The 17330-nt window shown below is 38.7% G+C and overlaps 1 protein-coding gene across 2 annotated transcripts in view; it reads right to left on the reverse strand.

The window, feature by feature from the left end:
- Positions 1 to 15044, reverse strand: part of LOC146502443 (arf-GAP with coiled-coil, ANK repeat and PH domain-containing protein 2-like) — a 56382-nt gene extending 41338 nt beyond the window's left edge. For both annotated transcript variants that reach the window (XM_085134081.1, XM_085134080.1), the window contains exon 1: positions 14602 to 15044. In XM_085134081.1, coding sequence (XP_084990207.1) covers positions 14602 to 14654 — 53 coding nt within the window. In that variant the 5' untranslated portion in view covers positions 14655 to 15044. The remainder of the gene's footprint in view (positions 1 to 14601) is intronic.
- Positions 15045 to 17330: the final 2286 nt, after the last annotated feature.

The raw sequence follows: 17330 nt of genomic DNA on the forward strand, positions 1-17330 counted from the left end.
CATAGATGCAGCAGTCACAATCGTTAAAACTATAAACTAGAATTAGCTTGAGTTGCTGGCTATGCTACAAGGAGTATAGGATAAACCTGGTGGTAAGGCTAATCTGAATATCGTGCATGAACAGCAAATCCATCACTCAGTAAGTTCAACTGTGGGAATGCCAAAACCAAACTGCTGAGCTTTCAGAAACTGATATATGCCTTATTCAGCTAAATGCTTGAAGAACCTGCCACACAGAGAAGTCCTTTGCTTTGCAACATGTACATTATTGCACAAGTAATCTCATGTACTTTGATTAATACATGTTAACATAAAATTACATTAGCTGAATAGATTTTTTTTATCTTCTGTGCTTCATAATAAGTATAGGAGGAAGGCTTTTGACTTGACGACAACAAAGTCTTCTTTTTATGAGTCTTAAACAGCAGTCCAAGTAAAGTCTGTGAACTGAGGTCTTAAGTAGTCCAACAGGGCAGAAACAGGGTCAAAGGCCATAGATGACTGTGCCTCTGTCACACAGATATGAACCGTGGTCAAAAGAACATGCTACAAGCCCCGTTTGTCTTTCTCCGCTGCCACGGGCAAAGAACATTTCTCCAGTGATTCACACAGAATCACCGCTGCTCTGCCGACCGTGTCGAGCGTCTGACTTCAGGAGGATTTGACTTTTGCTTGGTGATGTAGTTAGTACAAACACAAGGAGTATAAACACTTTCCAACACTAAAAACAGAGGGAAGGAAGGGTTAGTTAAAACATGTTTAAGGAAAGCTTTAGTTGGACACTTTACAAAAAAGTGAATTGAATTATTACAATAAAATTACACAATAACAGACTGTGTTTGTCAGTCACTCAAATTACTATCTGATTATGTGTTATATAACATCTTGTCAGGCCGGTTCTTGCTTGATAAAAGTCACTTGATCTCTCTGCCCAGGGGCAAACAACAACATTTAGTATCCAGGTCACAAGTATGAATTATAATAAACGTCACTGAAATGAGAGAAGACTGGAAAACTCGGATACATTCTCAGGAACAGACCTAGAAACAATTGTTTTAATTGTCAGTCAGTCAGTCACTGTCCTGCTTTCCAAGTAACCGCAAGAAGAAGACCATTTCCTTCTAATCTGAAAAGCTGAGCCTGCAAGCTAAACTTGCAAAAGTGCTGACAGGATAAGAAAAGGAGGGGCTGTGGCAAAATGAACATTTGGGCTATTGCCTCATAGCTCTGAACTTGGAGCATATCCAGGCTGAAACTGGATAATGAGCAAAAGAGGAGAAAGCAGAGGAAAGAAGAGGCACAAAGCTTTGGAAACACAAAGATCTACACTGAAGAGTCATAAAATGTGGTCCCTACTAGACTAAAGTTACCAAAATAGACAAAGAAAACTCTCTCTAAAGGATACATGAATGCAGGTATTTAAATTAATGAGCAAACTCCAAGTGTGGGTTGTACAAGTGCTGCTCTACATAAACAAAGCGATACAAAATCCACTAAGTGACAAAGCCCTCTTTTCTGTACAAAGTCAGGACAGTGTGAACCACGGTTTTATCACAGCCTCATAAGACTCCTTTCAATAGAGTTGTCACCAGGTTAGTTTGAGTGGTATGACAGTCACATTTCACACTGCTTTACTTCATAAATCAGCAGGAAACAGGAAAGAAAATGTCAAAAAAGGTCATCTGGGGAAAAAAGGCCAACAACAAAAACAAAACATCATCCTAATTATGAAGCACAGTGGTGGGATCATCACCATGGGGCTACTTTGAAATCACTCAGAGAACCAACTGGTTTTAAAGTGTATCAAAAACAATGTTTATAGGTGAACGTCAGAACAGAAGTTCATGGCCCGAAGCTGAAGAGAGGTTAGATGACTCCATAAGATTATGTGCTTATCAAACAAATCAACAACAGAAATATTGAAAAATCAAGTAAAATTCAGAACCAGCCCTTAAACCAAGAAATATTGGGGCATAGGGCTGTTTGATATAACGATATATATCAGATGACGACATAAAAACGTCTATCATTTCATTTTACGCTATCGTTTGTTTCGTGGTGTCGCAAAATAAACTGTTTACGGCAATATTTTTTCATGGTTTTGATGGTCACTGTAGTGGCTATATTAATTTCTTAAAGTTCTCTCTTTCTCTTATATTTAATATAACCACACTACAGACAGACAAGCGCTGGCTTTTATGCGTTGTGGTTAGCAACAACGATGGTAACAGCATCGCGTGTCCGCTTGTTTATGTTCCACATAAACCTTTCACAATAAAGCTCAAGATCCTGTTGAGACTTTTCAAAATAAACCGAATCACGTGAAAGAGCAGATTATTTACGGATGAGAAGCAAAAAAGAGCCGCCAGCTGCTAAAAAAATAAACCTTAGACTCAAACGTTAGAACAGGCTTTTCCCCGCAGCACGCCGTGTAAATACTCACAAAGAAAACGGCAGCCGTTACAACTTATGTCTAAAAATGTATCGTTTCATGCATCGGTTAAAACACTCGACTCCAGCTACATGACGCGCAGCTGAAAACACTTCCCGCAAGTCGAGCTGCCTGAGATTCACAGAATTTACAGAAAATGTTACATTTTTGTGATTTATATCGTTATCGGACGATAGAATTCTTATATCGGATATGAGATTTTGGTCATATCGCACAGCCCTATTGGGGCATGACTTGAAAAGGGCAACACTAATGAACTGAAACAGCAGAAGTTGAAAAGCAGTAACATGAAAGGCAGCATTTTCAGCTGGTTTGGATATACTGACTGCTGACAACTCTCTTTCCACTCCTGGAGTGAGCCAAGCTGAACAGCTGGTTCTAGCAAATGAGACTGAAAGTATACTTGTTGCAGGGGAGTCTGAATACATTTACAGGAGAAAGAAATCCATGTGAAATGTGCTTTGTATATAGTTATTTTCTTCTTTTTCTTAAAAACAATATACATTTATATACATATATATACATGGTATATGCTGTCATATCAATCACCTGGAACCTGATAAACTAAAGGTGGCAGTGTACGGCCTTCACTCTGGATTAAGTGTACAAAGAGCAAGTAGATATGACAGTCATGAGAAATTCCACATATGCACAAAGTTAACTACACTGGATTTATTATTCTGATCCATTTGATCAGACAAAGTTAAGATATCTATATGGCTTACTTTTATCTGTCATTCTTCTGTAGGGGTGGCTGTAGCTCAGGTGGTAGAGCAGGTCATCTACTGATCGGAAGGTTGGTGGTTCGATTCCTGGCTTCCCCTAGTCTGCATGCCAAATATCCTTGGGCAAGATACTAACCCCAAATTGCTCTCCGATGCATCCATCATGTGACTGTTAGCTATAAAGCACTTAGAAAGATGTGCTTGTGCGAATGGGTCTGAATGGGTGAATGCACAAGTTGTGTAAAGCGCTTTGAGTGCTCAGATGAGTAGAAAAGCGCTATATAAGAACCAGTCCATTTACCATTTACTTAAATCCTGTTTATTATAGCTCTTTCTATATTGACTTGTTTCTCTCTTAAGTATTTTGGTAAAATGCTTTGTTGCTTGAGACCATGTCTGCGCAGTCTGGTTTCATGCATTTTACGTTTTATCCTGATTGTTGACTTAAAACTGTTAAATTAGCATCCAGGTGACACACTGACATTCTTCTTCAGCACTTGATATGATGAGAAAATACAAAAAAACAAAAGCAAAAAGAAAACAAAAATCTCACGCTGTCTTTCACAAGTATGAAAACATGGCAAGTAAGAAGTATATACAAGTTGTTTACATGTTTGCATTTATTTTTCCTGGTATTCTGATACAGAAGTTACTGCACAAATATGACGACCTGGGTTTTAAGCAGCTGACTTTTGGGTGTAAAAGACTATCCGAGAAAGAGATTTAAATCATCGTACATCAAACAACTACAAGGATAATTACATAATAATGATAATAACATATCTCGTGTTTATTCACAGCACTCATTTTTAATGCGGTTGCTGTTAGTATTACAGCAACACTTGGTGCATCACACAGACTTTGTGACCATGAAATGACTGAGATAATACATATGGCTTTTAATTAATCTCAAAACATGTACACATATTAAACAGGCCAACAGCCATGACACGTGTGCACAGGGCAAAGCTGGAAACACAAATCACGTCCACTAGCCTGGTTTATGTGTGCAGTTTTGAATGTAAACGCCACAGATGTACTGTAGATACTACATTCTTATTTAAATGATTTTATTGACGTTTCCAACATTTTAACCACGCACCCTGAGTGAGCAAACACATTAAGATGAAACAGACAATTAAAACACACATCTTGAATGTCAGAGAACCACTGATTCAGTTTATTTTTCAAGGTCTAATGCAAGTTCTCATTAACCACTTCTATTCTATTAGTCTCAGTCTGGTGTTAATCTTTTGTTTCTGAGCTTTTGAGCATGCCATTCCCACTCATCCTGTTGTACGTCTCCTTGTATATCAGTTTTCCATGCCTCTAGTCCGTTACTATTAGACTCTTTGTCAAAACGCATTATAAAGAACAGACATTTCTTCACCAATAGGTCTTCAAGGTGTGCGAGTTGCAGTTCATATGCAAAGGATCAATGTGTTTGATTAAAGTGTCTCAACTGCATTGCTGCTTAGCGATATCACATTTTAGACACAGTTCCTTAAATGTCATAGGGATGATATTTGAACAATTTGTCCCATTTAGGATGCATTACTATGGACTGGTGAGAAAAGAAGGGGGGTTGGTGTTTATGAGCTTTATACCAACTCTTTGCTGATGTTTTTTCCATATCTACTCAGGAAGTTGGAACACCTGCTGAAAAGTAAAATGTACAGATTGTAATTGGGCAGACCAATAGTACAATTTCAAATTTGGGAACTGCAGCCCTCCTCTGTCATAGGGTAGATATACCTATCTGAGTCTTTTTCTGGGCTTTGTATTGTTCCAAATACTGAATGAATCATGTTAAAAAAAAATGATTTCAATAACGGCCAAGTTTTGCCAATAGAATTAAATAGTAATTTTTATCATATTGACACATCCATTAAAGAGATGGGCATCGTCATCCCCCTATCCAAAGTTCTTCTTATATACAAGTTAACATTTACAATTGCTTTTATATCTGTAGTAATTTTGACTCCTAAATACATGAATCCTTCTTTTGCATTTATAAACAGTGATTTGATTATTGGAGATTCTCTTGATTTAAATAAAGCACTGATGGTATCGTATAACTTATTTAATAACCTGAAAACTGTCTAAATTTATCAATTTGTTTAATGAGATTTAAAATACTACCTGCCAAATTTGACACAAAGAGGAGAATATCATCAGTAAAGAGATATAAAATGTTCTTGCCCACCAATTTGGATCACTAAGAATCTACATTCTTAGTCCAAAAGGATTCTGGTCTCCAAAAACAGAACAAGAGAGGTAGTTTGTGCAAAAACAGCATTCAAAGAGTGTAACCAGTAAATAAAACAAAATGCAAACTCTCTGAACTATGGTATCATTCAACAACAGAAAACTGCAAACTATTTGGAAGGGTTACGGTGCGTAGAGATACCAGATCCCTGCTGGTCCATAGCTGGTGCTGCTCATTCAAGATCTAAAGAAAACATATCCATATTCCAAACCATTAAAGCTTAAAAAAAAGCACTCTCTTCCTCCCTCTGTGACAAGGCATCCAAGAATAAATTCCAGGAAATATCCATATGACTACTAGCTTTTTTATTACATGAAACAATAAAAATTAGGGAACTAAGCCTGGTTTAAGTGCAGAGTGGGTGTGAGGATCAAGCCAGAGCTAAATAGGGAGAGACGTGTGGTATAAGACAGACTACAGGCCATGAAGAAGTAAAACGGAGAAAAAAAAAGTCTGCTTTTTAACCACATCAGAGGCAATTTCAGCTTCAGCGAGGCCATGTTTATGTCCTGCTTCCCTTTATGTTGACCCAAAAAGGCACTGATCCAAAAGCTTATGTCAGATAGGACTCCACACCACTGTACATCAAAACAGAAGCCTCCTGCTAGGAATATAAATGCCAATATTACAATATTCTTATATTACTCTACATATCTTAAAACATGACCCATCTTCCATTTCGTAAGCGAGCAATCTAACAACAGTAGACAGTAAACAATAGCTTGCTTCCATACTTTAGGAAATTAATTCAAGTCATTTGAATCAGTTCTAGTTAGTCGCCTGACATTCTGCCTCTTAAAGCTTTTGAGTAAACATCCACATAAAAAGGTTATTTTAGCAGGGGGTGACTAAGATCCTAACACTGCCAACAACACTAACAACAGCTCCGGACTTTTACTGTGCTAGTCTACAAGCACTAGAGTCAATGATTTGTCTGGATAGTAAAATACTGTATAAAAAGAACAGGAGACACCTAATTCTTTAGCAGTGATTCAGTGACCACACTCCAAAAGGCAAATAATTCCACCCCTGGAGCTCTGTGAGGCGGCTGGCATCTGCCCAGCTGCTTGTGTCTACTCTACATAAAGAAGTCAGGCGGCCGAACAGGTTTGTCATTCATGTTGCTACCGAGTCTTCTTCAGGCCTGCGGTACGGAGCTCAACACTTCAAAGACAAAAGGAGACATCAAAGAATATACTTTACACGTATTTCTGTCTCACTGGAGAATATTGTGTAATGCAGAAGCACCGGTTCGGTTGAAAATCTGTTCCCCCGTTGCACAATATTGGAAAAACTATTTATCATGTAATGGTCATGAAATGACTTCTCGGTTCACCAATTATCTGATTTCAGGATTAATATGCACTGTTGACACAGAAATACCGAGCTTCTCTACCTCCAGTGACAATAAGCCGTTTAAAGCCATATTCAAGAGAATACAGGGAAGTTTCCCTAGTTGATAACAATATTATTTTCCAAATAAAATAGCTCAAACTTCATAGTTTGCCCCAAGCAGGCTTACTTCTAAATTACTATTACTAATCCAATTTAGATGTGTCAGCCCGGCATTACATCTTTACTTTGATGTCTTCCAAATATATCTTGCGTACTGTCCTGCAGCCTCCCTCGTCTTGTCTTACTTCTGCCAAGAACTTCTTAAAATACAGAAGGAAGATTATTTTACACAGTTTGCTTTTTTTGTTGTTTTTTTTAACTTCATTACTTCTCCCAGAAAAGCTGACCACTTTGCATGAAAGGGGTTTATTCCACTGGACTGAAATAACAGTGGTGGTAGAGGCAAACAGTTGGAAACATGAAGAATGGGGTGAGATTCAGTCCCGTGACGTAGATCCTGTAATTGTTAGAGAGTGGAGCAGTGCTGTCACAGAAGGGGGTCCTCCAGTGGTAAAAACCCACCATTAGACACATACACACAAACACATGTCGGCATCGTCAACAAGATGAAGTCATTATTTAAAGATAAATGCTTACTAGCTTTTGGAAATTCTGGTGTAGGATTGACTAAACATCAAGGCCAGCTTCACATTTGGTCTTCCTATGTCACAAGGAAGTAGCAGGAAGGAAACGCAGAGTGGAAACTCCAGCATTTCCACTAGACGGTGGCGTTAATGTGATCCACAGATTAATGTGCTCACATACAGTTAGGTCAGTAGGTTTTTTGGATAATGACTAGTGGTGCAACGGATCACGATCACTATTACAAAAGCTATCGGGGTGTTTAGCTGCAGACGGGAGGCCGTATCCCGTTGTGCAAAACAAGGGGTTTAAACTGTGATGAACGTGCTTGAGCCACGCTATGATATCTCGTTGCGCGTCCACTTCAGTGTGACAAGATCGTTCCAAGCATGTATGAGCAGGAGAAGTTTAAAGCTATGGCTGAACTGTCCCAGCCATCTTCTGTTGATCAAACTACAAATGGGTGGATCTCCAGGGCAACGGAAAGCCACGTGACCGCGACCGCTCGTTATATCACAGCAGAGTGGTAGATACAAAGTCCTGTACTGCCCTATAGATTACATTAGATTAGATGAAACTTTATTTATCCCTCGGGTGGGTTCCTCTGGGAAATTCAGTTTCCAGTAGCACAGCACTGACAGAAGTTGCAGAATGTGAGCAGAAATATACACATATATAAATACAGAGAATACAAAAGGGATAAATAGAATAAATAGGAATAAGAAGGGAACGGCACATTTCAAGTATTGTGAGTCTATTACACCGTTGGATATTAACAAAAACTATTGCACAGTGAAAAGGCACTACAGCTTACTTGTTCCCCCGTCCTTTGTCCCGGTTTCCCCTCCCTCTCCCCTCCAGAGAGGAGTTAAACAGATTAATGGCGTGTGGGACAAAAGACTTTTTAAGTCTGCTGGTCCTTGACTTTGGGAGAAGCAACCTGTCACTGAACAGACTCCTCTGGTTGTTTATGGCCGTGTGCAGAGGATGCAGAGGATGCCCAGCATGGTCCATAATGTCCATATTGCACCTTAATTTGTTTTCATATAAGTGCGTGGAATGAGTCTTCAGTTGAATGTTTTTTAATAGGCAAAAAATACTTAAATAAGTAAAAGACGAGTCGAATTTTTGTCTTTGATCCGATCCGTGACTTAAAACCGTGATCCGATCCAAGCCGTGAGATTTTCGATCCGTTGCACCACTAATAATGACACATGTTTAGGAATTAAAGTCAATCCCCATTTACATTTTCAGTAACTAACATAATTGTTGATCTAATGATTATTTTTTAATACTTAGATAAAAAAAAACGTTGCAGTCAGCAGCTGCCGGAGGTGTAGAAACCATGGACATCACCTTTACAGTAGCCACCTTCAGTTGCTGTTTGTTTGTGGGTCTCTCTATTGCCTTCGGTTTTGTCTTCAGTAACTGAAAAGCGTACTCTGTTGCGACTGACTTAGCCATTGAAGAATATCTCTTTTATTTTCCTTTAGAAGCCCCTGGGTTGCCTTTGCAGCTGCTTTGTGTCATTATCCCTATGACTGAAGTGATGTACAATCAGCTTTTACAGCATTTGGCTGAATCTGAGTAGAGAGTATAAACCTGTACACTTCAAAGTTAATCCTGCTAATTCTATCAGCAGTCACATCTCCAATAAACACTAGTGACCTGGTTCCACTAGCAGCCGTACATGCCCACGCCACAGCATTACTCTCATGATGTTTGACAGACCATACTTTTTTCTTTCCATCATTCTGGTGCAAGTTAACCTTCATTTTTTTCAGGCTCTTTTAGATGTTTTCTGCCAATATCTAAACTGGTCTTGTTGATCTCGAGTGTACCCAGAGGTTTGCACCTTAATGTAAACTCTGGAAGTCACAGATCACCCACAATAGTTGTCTCACAGCTGGCCAGTGCATTCCTTCTTTTAAAGAATGAAATAGATTGTTAATGTGGCCACTCCTTAATTATTTACTTTATTTTTAGTTTGGATTTCAGCCTAAAGAATACTAAAAGCCTCCTGTGAAGATCCCCTTTACTCGCATTAACAGCTCACTGAGCTGTGAATTCATTATCCAATCAATTTTGAGCCACTGAAAATAGGGGACTGTGTATAAAACTAGCTGTGAACCCCTAAACAATTATTACAATACTAACTCCCTAATATTAACTGACTAGTTTGCATAATCATATGTTGATTGTTTGAATTAAAATCTACTTTAATGATGTAAAGATGGCAACACTACAAAAATTGTGCCCATGTCCACAAAGTTACAGGCTTAACTGTATTTGCTGTAGACAAGGGAAAAACGATATCATCAACAATTAGTGCTCAACAATATTATGTATTTGGAGAGCTATAAATAATAATTATAACAAAAGTATTTTCTTAATGACTTACACAATATTCTCTCATTTAACGGATTAATCACTTATAGACAGTGAAAAGTCTGCCTCATAAAAAAATCCAGAGTTAATAATTATATACCGAAGGCAATGTGTAAAATACACAAAATCTGAGGTTTTGAAAAAGTGTTTTTAGAGAGATTAATTTTCTTAATTAGAAAAAATTAACAACAGTTTCTCTCTGCTTCATCCTCTCTGATAAAATAATTGTATACTTGAAAGTTAAAGTATTTACACGGGTATTTATGTGATATAAAGAGCAGCCTCAGTCCTTACATTTCATTCATTTTAATTGGCTTAATAACCATTAAAAGGAAATGAACCAGAGCTTAATTAAATCAAACTGCAAATAGCCCAGCATGATAACAAGCCCACAGGTGGACTCCCATGGGAAGCTAATCAGGATGTATCGCACTTCATGGTCACACACCCAATCAGGAGCACGTACTCGTGTAATAATGATTAAAAGGAACGGCAACAACAAGGTGAACTTTTCTGCCACTTACAGAAATTATCTCACCTCTACAACTACAACACTTTCCATCATACTATAATTTTCTTGATGGGATAATTTCTTGTGTGTCCTATTTAAAAAAACTGGAAACATTTCAGTTTTACAGATGTTATGATCAGTTTAATAAATGGAGCCTAAAGTATCCATAACTTTCGAGGTCCTTAAGCTACCCCCACATTGCTTTTGTTGGGGACATTGCAGAGTGGAACAGCATATAAAATATGTAAAACATCTGTTCCTATACTCGTGGAGAGAAAAGCTGCTGCACTCTGGAGGGAATTTTTAACTATCATACTTGAAGAGGAGCCAGGAAGCTCTCGAGTCCAACATCTATTCTCAAGTGGAAAACTAGGCTACTAGGGTTTACTGCCAAAAATACATAACTTTTTTGCACTAGTGAATCTCTCATGCAGCCCGAACACATGGTTTACAACCAAAGACAGTTTCTCCAACAAAAATGAGGATGAAAAAAAAAACCAAAAAAAGTAAGTGGGGTGTGCCAAAATACCACTTAAAAACAACCCTCTCTACATTTGGGGGCTCCATATTCTCCAGCACCAAGTTGAAAGCAAACACCAAACTGGAAACAGATGTTGAGCAAGTGAGAGCTAATTCACGCTGGTGCGTATTACATGTTTTTATCCATACTCTGTGTCTCCTGCGTCGTCGTCGTCTTCCCTGGCCAAACACAACGAGAGGGGGGTTGGATAAACCCAGCAGAGCTGCGGTGGTCGAAGTGGAAAACTATGGTGCAGTAATCTCTACTAACTATGGAGCAATGATGAACCTACAGCAGTGTTTAAGTCAGGAAATGCTAACTGATGACTCATCCAAAAGGAGGGCAAAGGTCACAAAAAAGCACAAACAGAGACAGGGCTATATTGTTACCTTGCTCAGACAATCGTGGGAAGTGGATGTGAATTAGATTAACAGAATAAAACACAAACTGGAGTTTTTTGACAAAAAGTAACGACAACTTTTATCGAGTTCTATGTGTTGTATCACATCTGCCCATACAGTGGTGTTTCCCATATACATTTGGTGACACATTCAAAAACAATCCTCTTGCTCTCATTCTGAAAGTTCAGTTGCTGCTAGCCAGCTAACACCGACCATTCCTGTCTCATGTTACCAGCTGACTCACGGGCCAGGTTGCCGTGGCGGCCCTCAATATGATTCAGCTTTTTCTACTGCAAGTCTCTCATCCCACAGCCTCCAGCCCCGCCATTCTGAGCTGCAGCTCAGCTCTGGGGATCCACTGTCAGCTGGATGCATGGGCGTTTCCATAAGTTTATAAACCAGGGTGGGACAGAGCGGGCTAAGAACAAAATACAGGTGTCCAAAGGAAATCAGAATATTTGATGAGAAATACAATCAGTGTAAAAAAAGTGGGATAGAAATTGTCCAACTGAAAGTGGTGCTGCATGAAAGTTTAAACATCATTTTATATTTGATAATTGTTTGTTTGTTTTGCAAAGTGGAAAAAAGTATGTTGACTTTTTACTTAAGTAAAAGTTAGAATCCTGCTTAAGCAGCTTAACAGTGCACAGGCTGTAATATCAAAACACACTGCCCTGACCAAAAACAACCCCCCACAATCTCTAATATTTCATTGGATCACCTTCAGCATTTGGTGTGCTTATGCAATGTCAAACACCTGAGTTTGTCAATGTACCATTTCCACAGGGAAGAAAAAACCTGGTCACTCAATATATTCAGCTGACCTCAATTTTTTAGGTGGTACATGATGATGCTGATCCCACACCTAGACCAAAAGTAACTAAAAAGTAGCCTAGACCAATGTAAGGCTCTTACACTTTGCTAAGTAAAATCCAGGTGTTGACCCAAACTAAATCTGTTTACCATTTAGAATGGCACTTGTCCAAATTATGACTTTAATGTTGCAGCTGTTGACTTATTATATTTCATAGTTTGATCCATAGTAATGCAATGCTTTGGTTTTAGTGTGGACTATAAAGCTGGCATCCAAAATGTAGAACAGTAGAAGCACCAAGCAGCATAACATAGAAATAACTGGAGAAAAAAACCTGCTAGAAAACTACTACGAGAAAAAGTACTATAGTGAAATCATTGAGTTAAGCACTAAGTTACGTTCCTACAGGTTCTATCCATGATGTCCTTCAGTGGTGCAAGATTACATGTACTCTGGTCAAATAGCACCGACATCAGTGGCACCGGCAAGTTCAGTGCAACCGATGGCAAGTTCAGAAGTCCTGGAGGAGAAACTCACTGCTTGTTGTTTATTTGTCACAAACTAGGCCTAGTACTTTGCCTGCTGCATCCAAACCCCTCCAAGAATTCCCTCAATAAAAGTGATAACTTTTATACTTTTGATAGGGACAGGCAGAGATGCAGAGTTATTCACATTTAAACAGACAGAACGAGAACTACTGTAAAGTCTAATGATTAATTTTGACTTTAGGTTAATGTTTTACAGGATTAATCAACAGATTCTTTGGTCTACAGAAGTCAGAAAAAGAGCACCTTTTTAAAGCCCAAGGTGACCCCAAACGAGTATATATTCATCAAACATCATCTAACTGATCAACAGATTACCACTTTTCACATCTTTTGTGCATTTGTTTTTGGAATAAAGCAAGGACAAGGTAATGGTGTCATTAGCTGCTGTAACAGGTGCCGCAGCAAAGTTACAGGTCAGAGAAAGGTCAATCACACACCACCTGCACACCGCCTCAGTGCTGGGAAAAGAAAAGCTCTAATTAAAAAAAATAAGTGCCAAGCCTTTTTATACTGCTGCAGCCTGAATTACCTTAAAAGATGCTCGGACCTGGCGCATGATGATGACTGTTTTTATTTACTAACATAAATAAGAACAGTCAGGCAAGTCTTGTATTCAAATGAGTGACTTTCAGTAGGGAAAGACGGCAGTATTTCAGATTCTGCTGGATATACATCACAAACAAAGCCTCTGCACTCCCACTGAACAGTTTCCTTTCTTTGTTTAAAAAACTGCCTCGCTGACATAGAAAACTTCAAACTGTATGCAGTGACTCAGCGCTCTGTTATCCACAATCAATGAAAGCAAACGTAAGTGTGACGACGCAAAAAGGTGAGGGCTTCAAAGCCTGTGGCAGCATGCAGCACCTCGAACACCTCAAATGCCAATGAGCTGACACACTAAGCAGCACACCAGTTAGAGCGCTTTAATAGTAATAAAGTGTCCAATTTAAAACAGTGAGTTAAAGGGAGCAATCATAGTCACACAGCCTTAAACCAGGCAACAACGACCGACTGGGACTTTTCCCCTTTGTTCAGCCCTATGAATACAATCCTAAAGGAAATGCTCAGTCTCAGAAAAGCAACAACTGCAACAACAACTTTCGAACATCTGTTCCTCGTTTTTGTGAGAGAGGATGTTGCAGCAGCAGCAAGGGAGCGTGAGTGGCTGTGCAGGGAGGAAGAGGGAGGAAGAGGGGAAGATGCTTTCTCAAAACACTGGACAGTTCAAGGCCACTGTTAGAGGAGGGAGGTGAGAGCCATTTTTACACAAATTTCAGAAGAAGTGTGTGTGTGTGTGGGCGGGGTGATTTCAGAAATGACCACACAGAGAACACGTCACATGGACGGTAACAGTATTTGTGAAGTCACCAGTGATTTGTCTTATTTTTTCACTGATCAGCTCATAATTGAAGGAGGAAACAAGCTTACTGACGCTACTAATATGTCTTTATATGGAAACGATCATGAATGTGTCAGGTTACTTTAAAAGCAAGATAATGAGCGGACAGTGAAAATAGACATTGGGTCTAATTAGAAATAAGTGTGATCAAACAGAAAAGTGAATTACAGATGCAGTGCTGCGCACAGTAAACACAAAGCTGCCTGTCATGAAAAAATACACTATCACGCAGGGTCATGCCGGTCAAGGATCCTGGGACAGACTCTAATCTCTGCGTTCATATTTAATGTATTTTACTATGTTTACATAATTTATATTGGGAAAAAAACAGGCGCTGGAGCAGCTTTCCACTGCACCACGACTCTCAGCGAGTCTCTGTTTGGTTTCCTGGTCCCAGCAGCAGCCTCCCAGGCTGGCCCCAGCTCTCTTAGGGACAAAAATAGAAAAGTAGCAGGCGACGAACAGCTAGCTACTTACTGCTGATTGGCGTGAGGGTTTAGCAGGCGGCTAGCTGTATACTTTTACCCCTGAGATAAATAAATAAATAAAAAAGCAGCGGACGGGACAATAAAAAAAAGCCTGGCTGTCATCACTCACCTGAACCTTGGGGAGTCCTTCAAACACTCCTCGAAATCCACAGTTATCTTCATTTTTGCCGCAGTGGGTGAAGCCGCAGACCTGTGCTCTCTTTTGATTAAAGGCAATAATCCAGGCTGAGTCTTTCTCGCTAATTAGCTTGTTTGCTAACGCCGCCGTTTCTCAGCGACCAGCTGGCTCCACTCCGTCACCCCCTCTCTGCTAGCCAGCTAGCCCCGGAGGCCAGCAGCTACGATGAAAAAGTGGCGGTAATGCGACCATAAACGACCGTAACGTTGAGTGTGGGGACTGCAGTTTGAGGCGGAAGGGTCAGCGTGGAAAAACGGAAAGTGTCGTCCGGTAGCTAGGTCATAGCAGCCAGCGGGAGTGGAGCGCACACACTGCACACACTACACACACAACTCCGAAGATCGTCTGTCGTGGTCAGAGAGGGATCCACCGGCCAGTGCGCATGTGCCCCATTGCTGAGGACGTATTGAAATGTAATTCACAAAATAGCGCGCAAGGCAGGAATATGACAACTATATAATAACTAATAACTACTCATGAAAGTTCATTACTGACTTTTTTAATAAGGTTTGACCCAACAATCCTTGGTATTTCTACATATGCGGTAAATGAATGAACTAATTCATAAATAGATCCAGTAATAACTAAGAATATAGGATATTACTGCATCCTTCAAAGTATCTATAATATTCACTGCTGTGAAAAAAGTATTTATCTCCTTTCTACTTTCTTATGTTAATTTATTTTATTTATTTATTATTATTTATTTTGCATATTTGTCAGACTTTCGTGTTTCAGATCGTCAAACACGTTTTAATATTAGACAAAGATAACCTGGAAAACAAAAAATGCAGTTTTCAAATGATTATGTCATTTGTTAACGGGTAAAAAAAACTACTTGGCCTTGTCTGACAAAGTAAAACAAAATAAAAGATCTCAAAAAGCAGCACAACGTGCCAAAATCCAAAGAAACTCCAGAACAAATGAGAAACTGGCATTTATCAGTCTGGAAATGGTTATAACGTCGTTCCTAAGGCTTTGGGGCTTTAGCAAACCATGGTGAGAGTCATTATCCACAAATTAAGAAAACTTTAGCATGAACTTAAAGTGTGGACTAAAAAATCCTCATCGTGAGTTGTTGTAAATGGTTGGTTGCAGTTCTTGCTGCCCGGGGTGGCACAAATAGTTATTAGGTAACACGGAGAGGTAGGTTTGGATAACTTTTTTCCTCTTGATAAATAAAATGATTGTTTAAAGACAATTACTCAGGTTTGTTTAATATAAAAAAATCAGATTACCTGAAACATGAGAAAAAAGTGAGAAATATGCAAAATAAGAAGAAGAGGGAAAATACTTTTCACTGCATTATATATACATTACTCTATAAAACATATAAAAAAAATACATATTATTAGTTTAGAATTACTTTTTAAATGCATAAAGTAACCACGAGGCAAAGACACAGTTTGAGAGAAACAATGTGGGACACATTAGTGATGCTGGGAGGTGGTCTGACATTTTCAAATAAACAGTAACTTATAAATAAAAAAACACAATAAACTGTGGAGATGGCAGGCTTGGTATTTAGGATGTGAATAACAAATATATTTGAATTTAAATACAACATTTCCAAGGATAAAAGCTTAAATATATTTCAAAAGTCTCATGAGATATTTTTATTATATATTTTATTTATTATTAATCTTTTTAACACATACATGTGCTTTATATTTCATCCTGTGAGAAAGTGAAAATAAATCTTTCTCACTTTCCTTTCCTTCAGTTTTCTTGTACTCTGCACTCAAAACATTCTGTGCAGGACATTTGGAAATGAAGAGATATTTTCCCCTGATTATTACCAAAGTCCTTCTCATTTAAAGTCTCTGATATTGCCCTACTTCATACTGTCACGTGCAATGGTCCCAAAGAGCTTTTCCTTTTGATTTTCTTTTAGGAAACCACCACAAGACGTTGCCATCAGCCCGCAGACTTTAGTATCTTTAGTAACTTTTAATTTAACTGCTTTTATGTCAGCAAAATTAAACATAATTGAAGGTTTTTTCAATAAGTTTAGACCCATTTATCAGTGCACCCCTAATGAAGAGGTAATGTAATGACACAAATCAGTGATGTGGATTTAAAACACACTTTAACTGGAATATAGCAGAAGTACAAACTGTTCTGATAACACGTGAATCACTGTGACTTACAAAGCATCTGCTTGTTTTTATTTGACAAAATAACATAAACAAATTTGGCTAATGTAGCATAAATCATTATGATTCTCTAGTCTGCTCACATATACTTTATTTTTTTAGTTTGTAAAAAAGAAAAAAAAATCATTTTATGGGCAAACTGGGCTTCAGTGTTTGTTTACAGTACAGCTCCAGATCAATGTCCAGCTGCAGGCTTTACTCCGTTTGAATTATGCTATGAACAGATCTGTTTGTCTTTTATTCACTGTAACATTTAACTTTTGGGTGACGGCACAAAGACAGAGAAAGAGCATAATGAAAACAGTAAGTGTGGACATGTAGTCAAATTCACCAAAAATTATAAAGCTGTAGCTTTTGTTTTACCCAGATTCATTGATGATGACATCACTAAGCACTGTGTTGTACTGTAATCAGTTTTGGCTCTGCAACCTGCTCTTCTAGGGTTAGCCTCAGGTTTGATGTCTAAACCTAAGCTCAAAAAAAAAAAGCTCGAACCTAAAATAG

The sequence above is a fragment of the Neolamprologus multifasciatus genome, chromosome 15 (genome assembly GCF_963576455.1).
Source record: "Neolamprologus multifasciatus chromosome 15, fNeoMul1.2, whole genome shotgun sequence".
In the NCBI taxonomy this organism is placed as follows: domain Eukaryota; kingdom Metazoa; phylum Chordata; class Actinopteri; order Cichliformes; family Cichlidae; genus Neolamprologus; species Neolamprologus multifasciatus.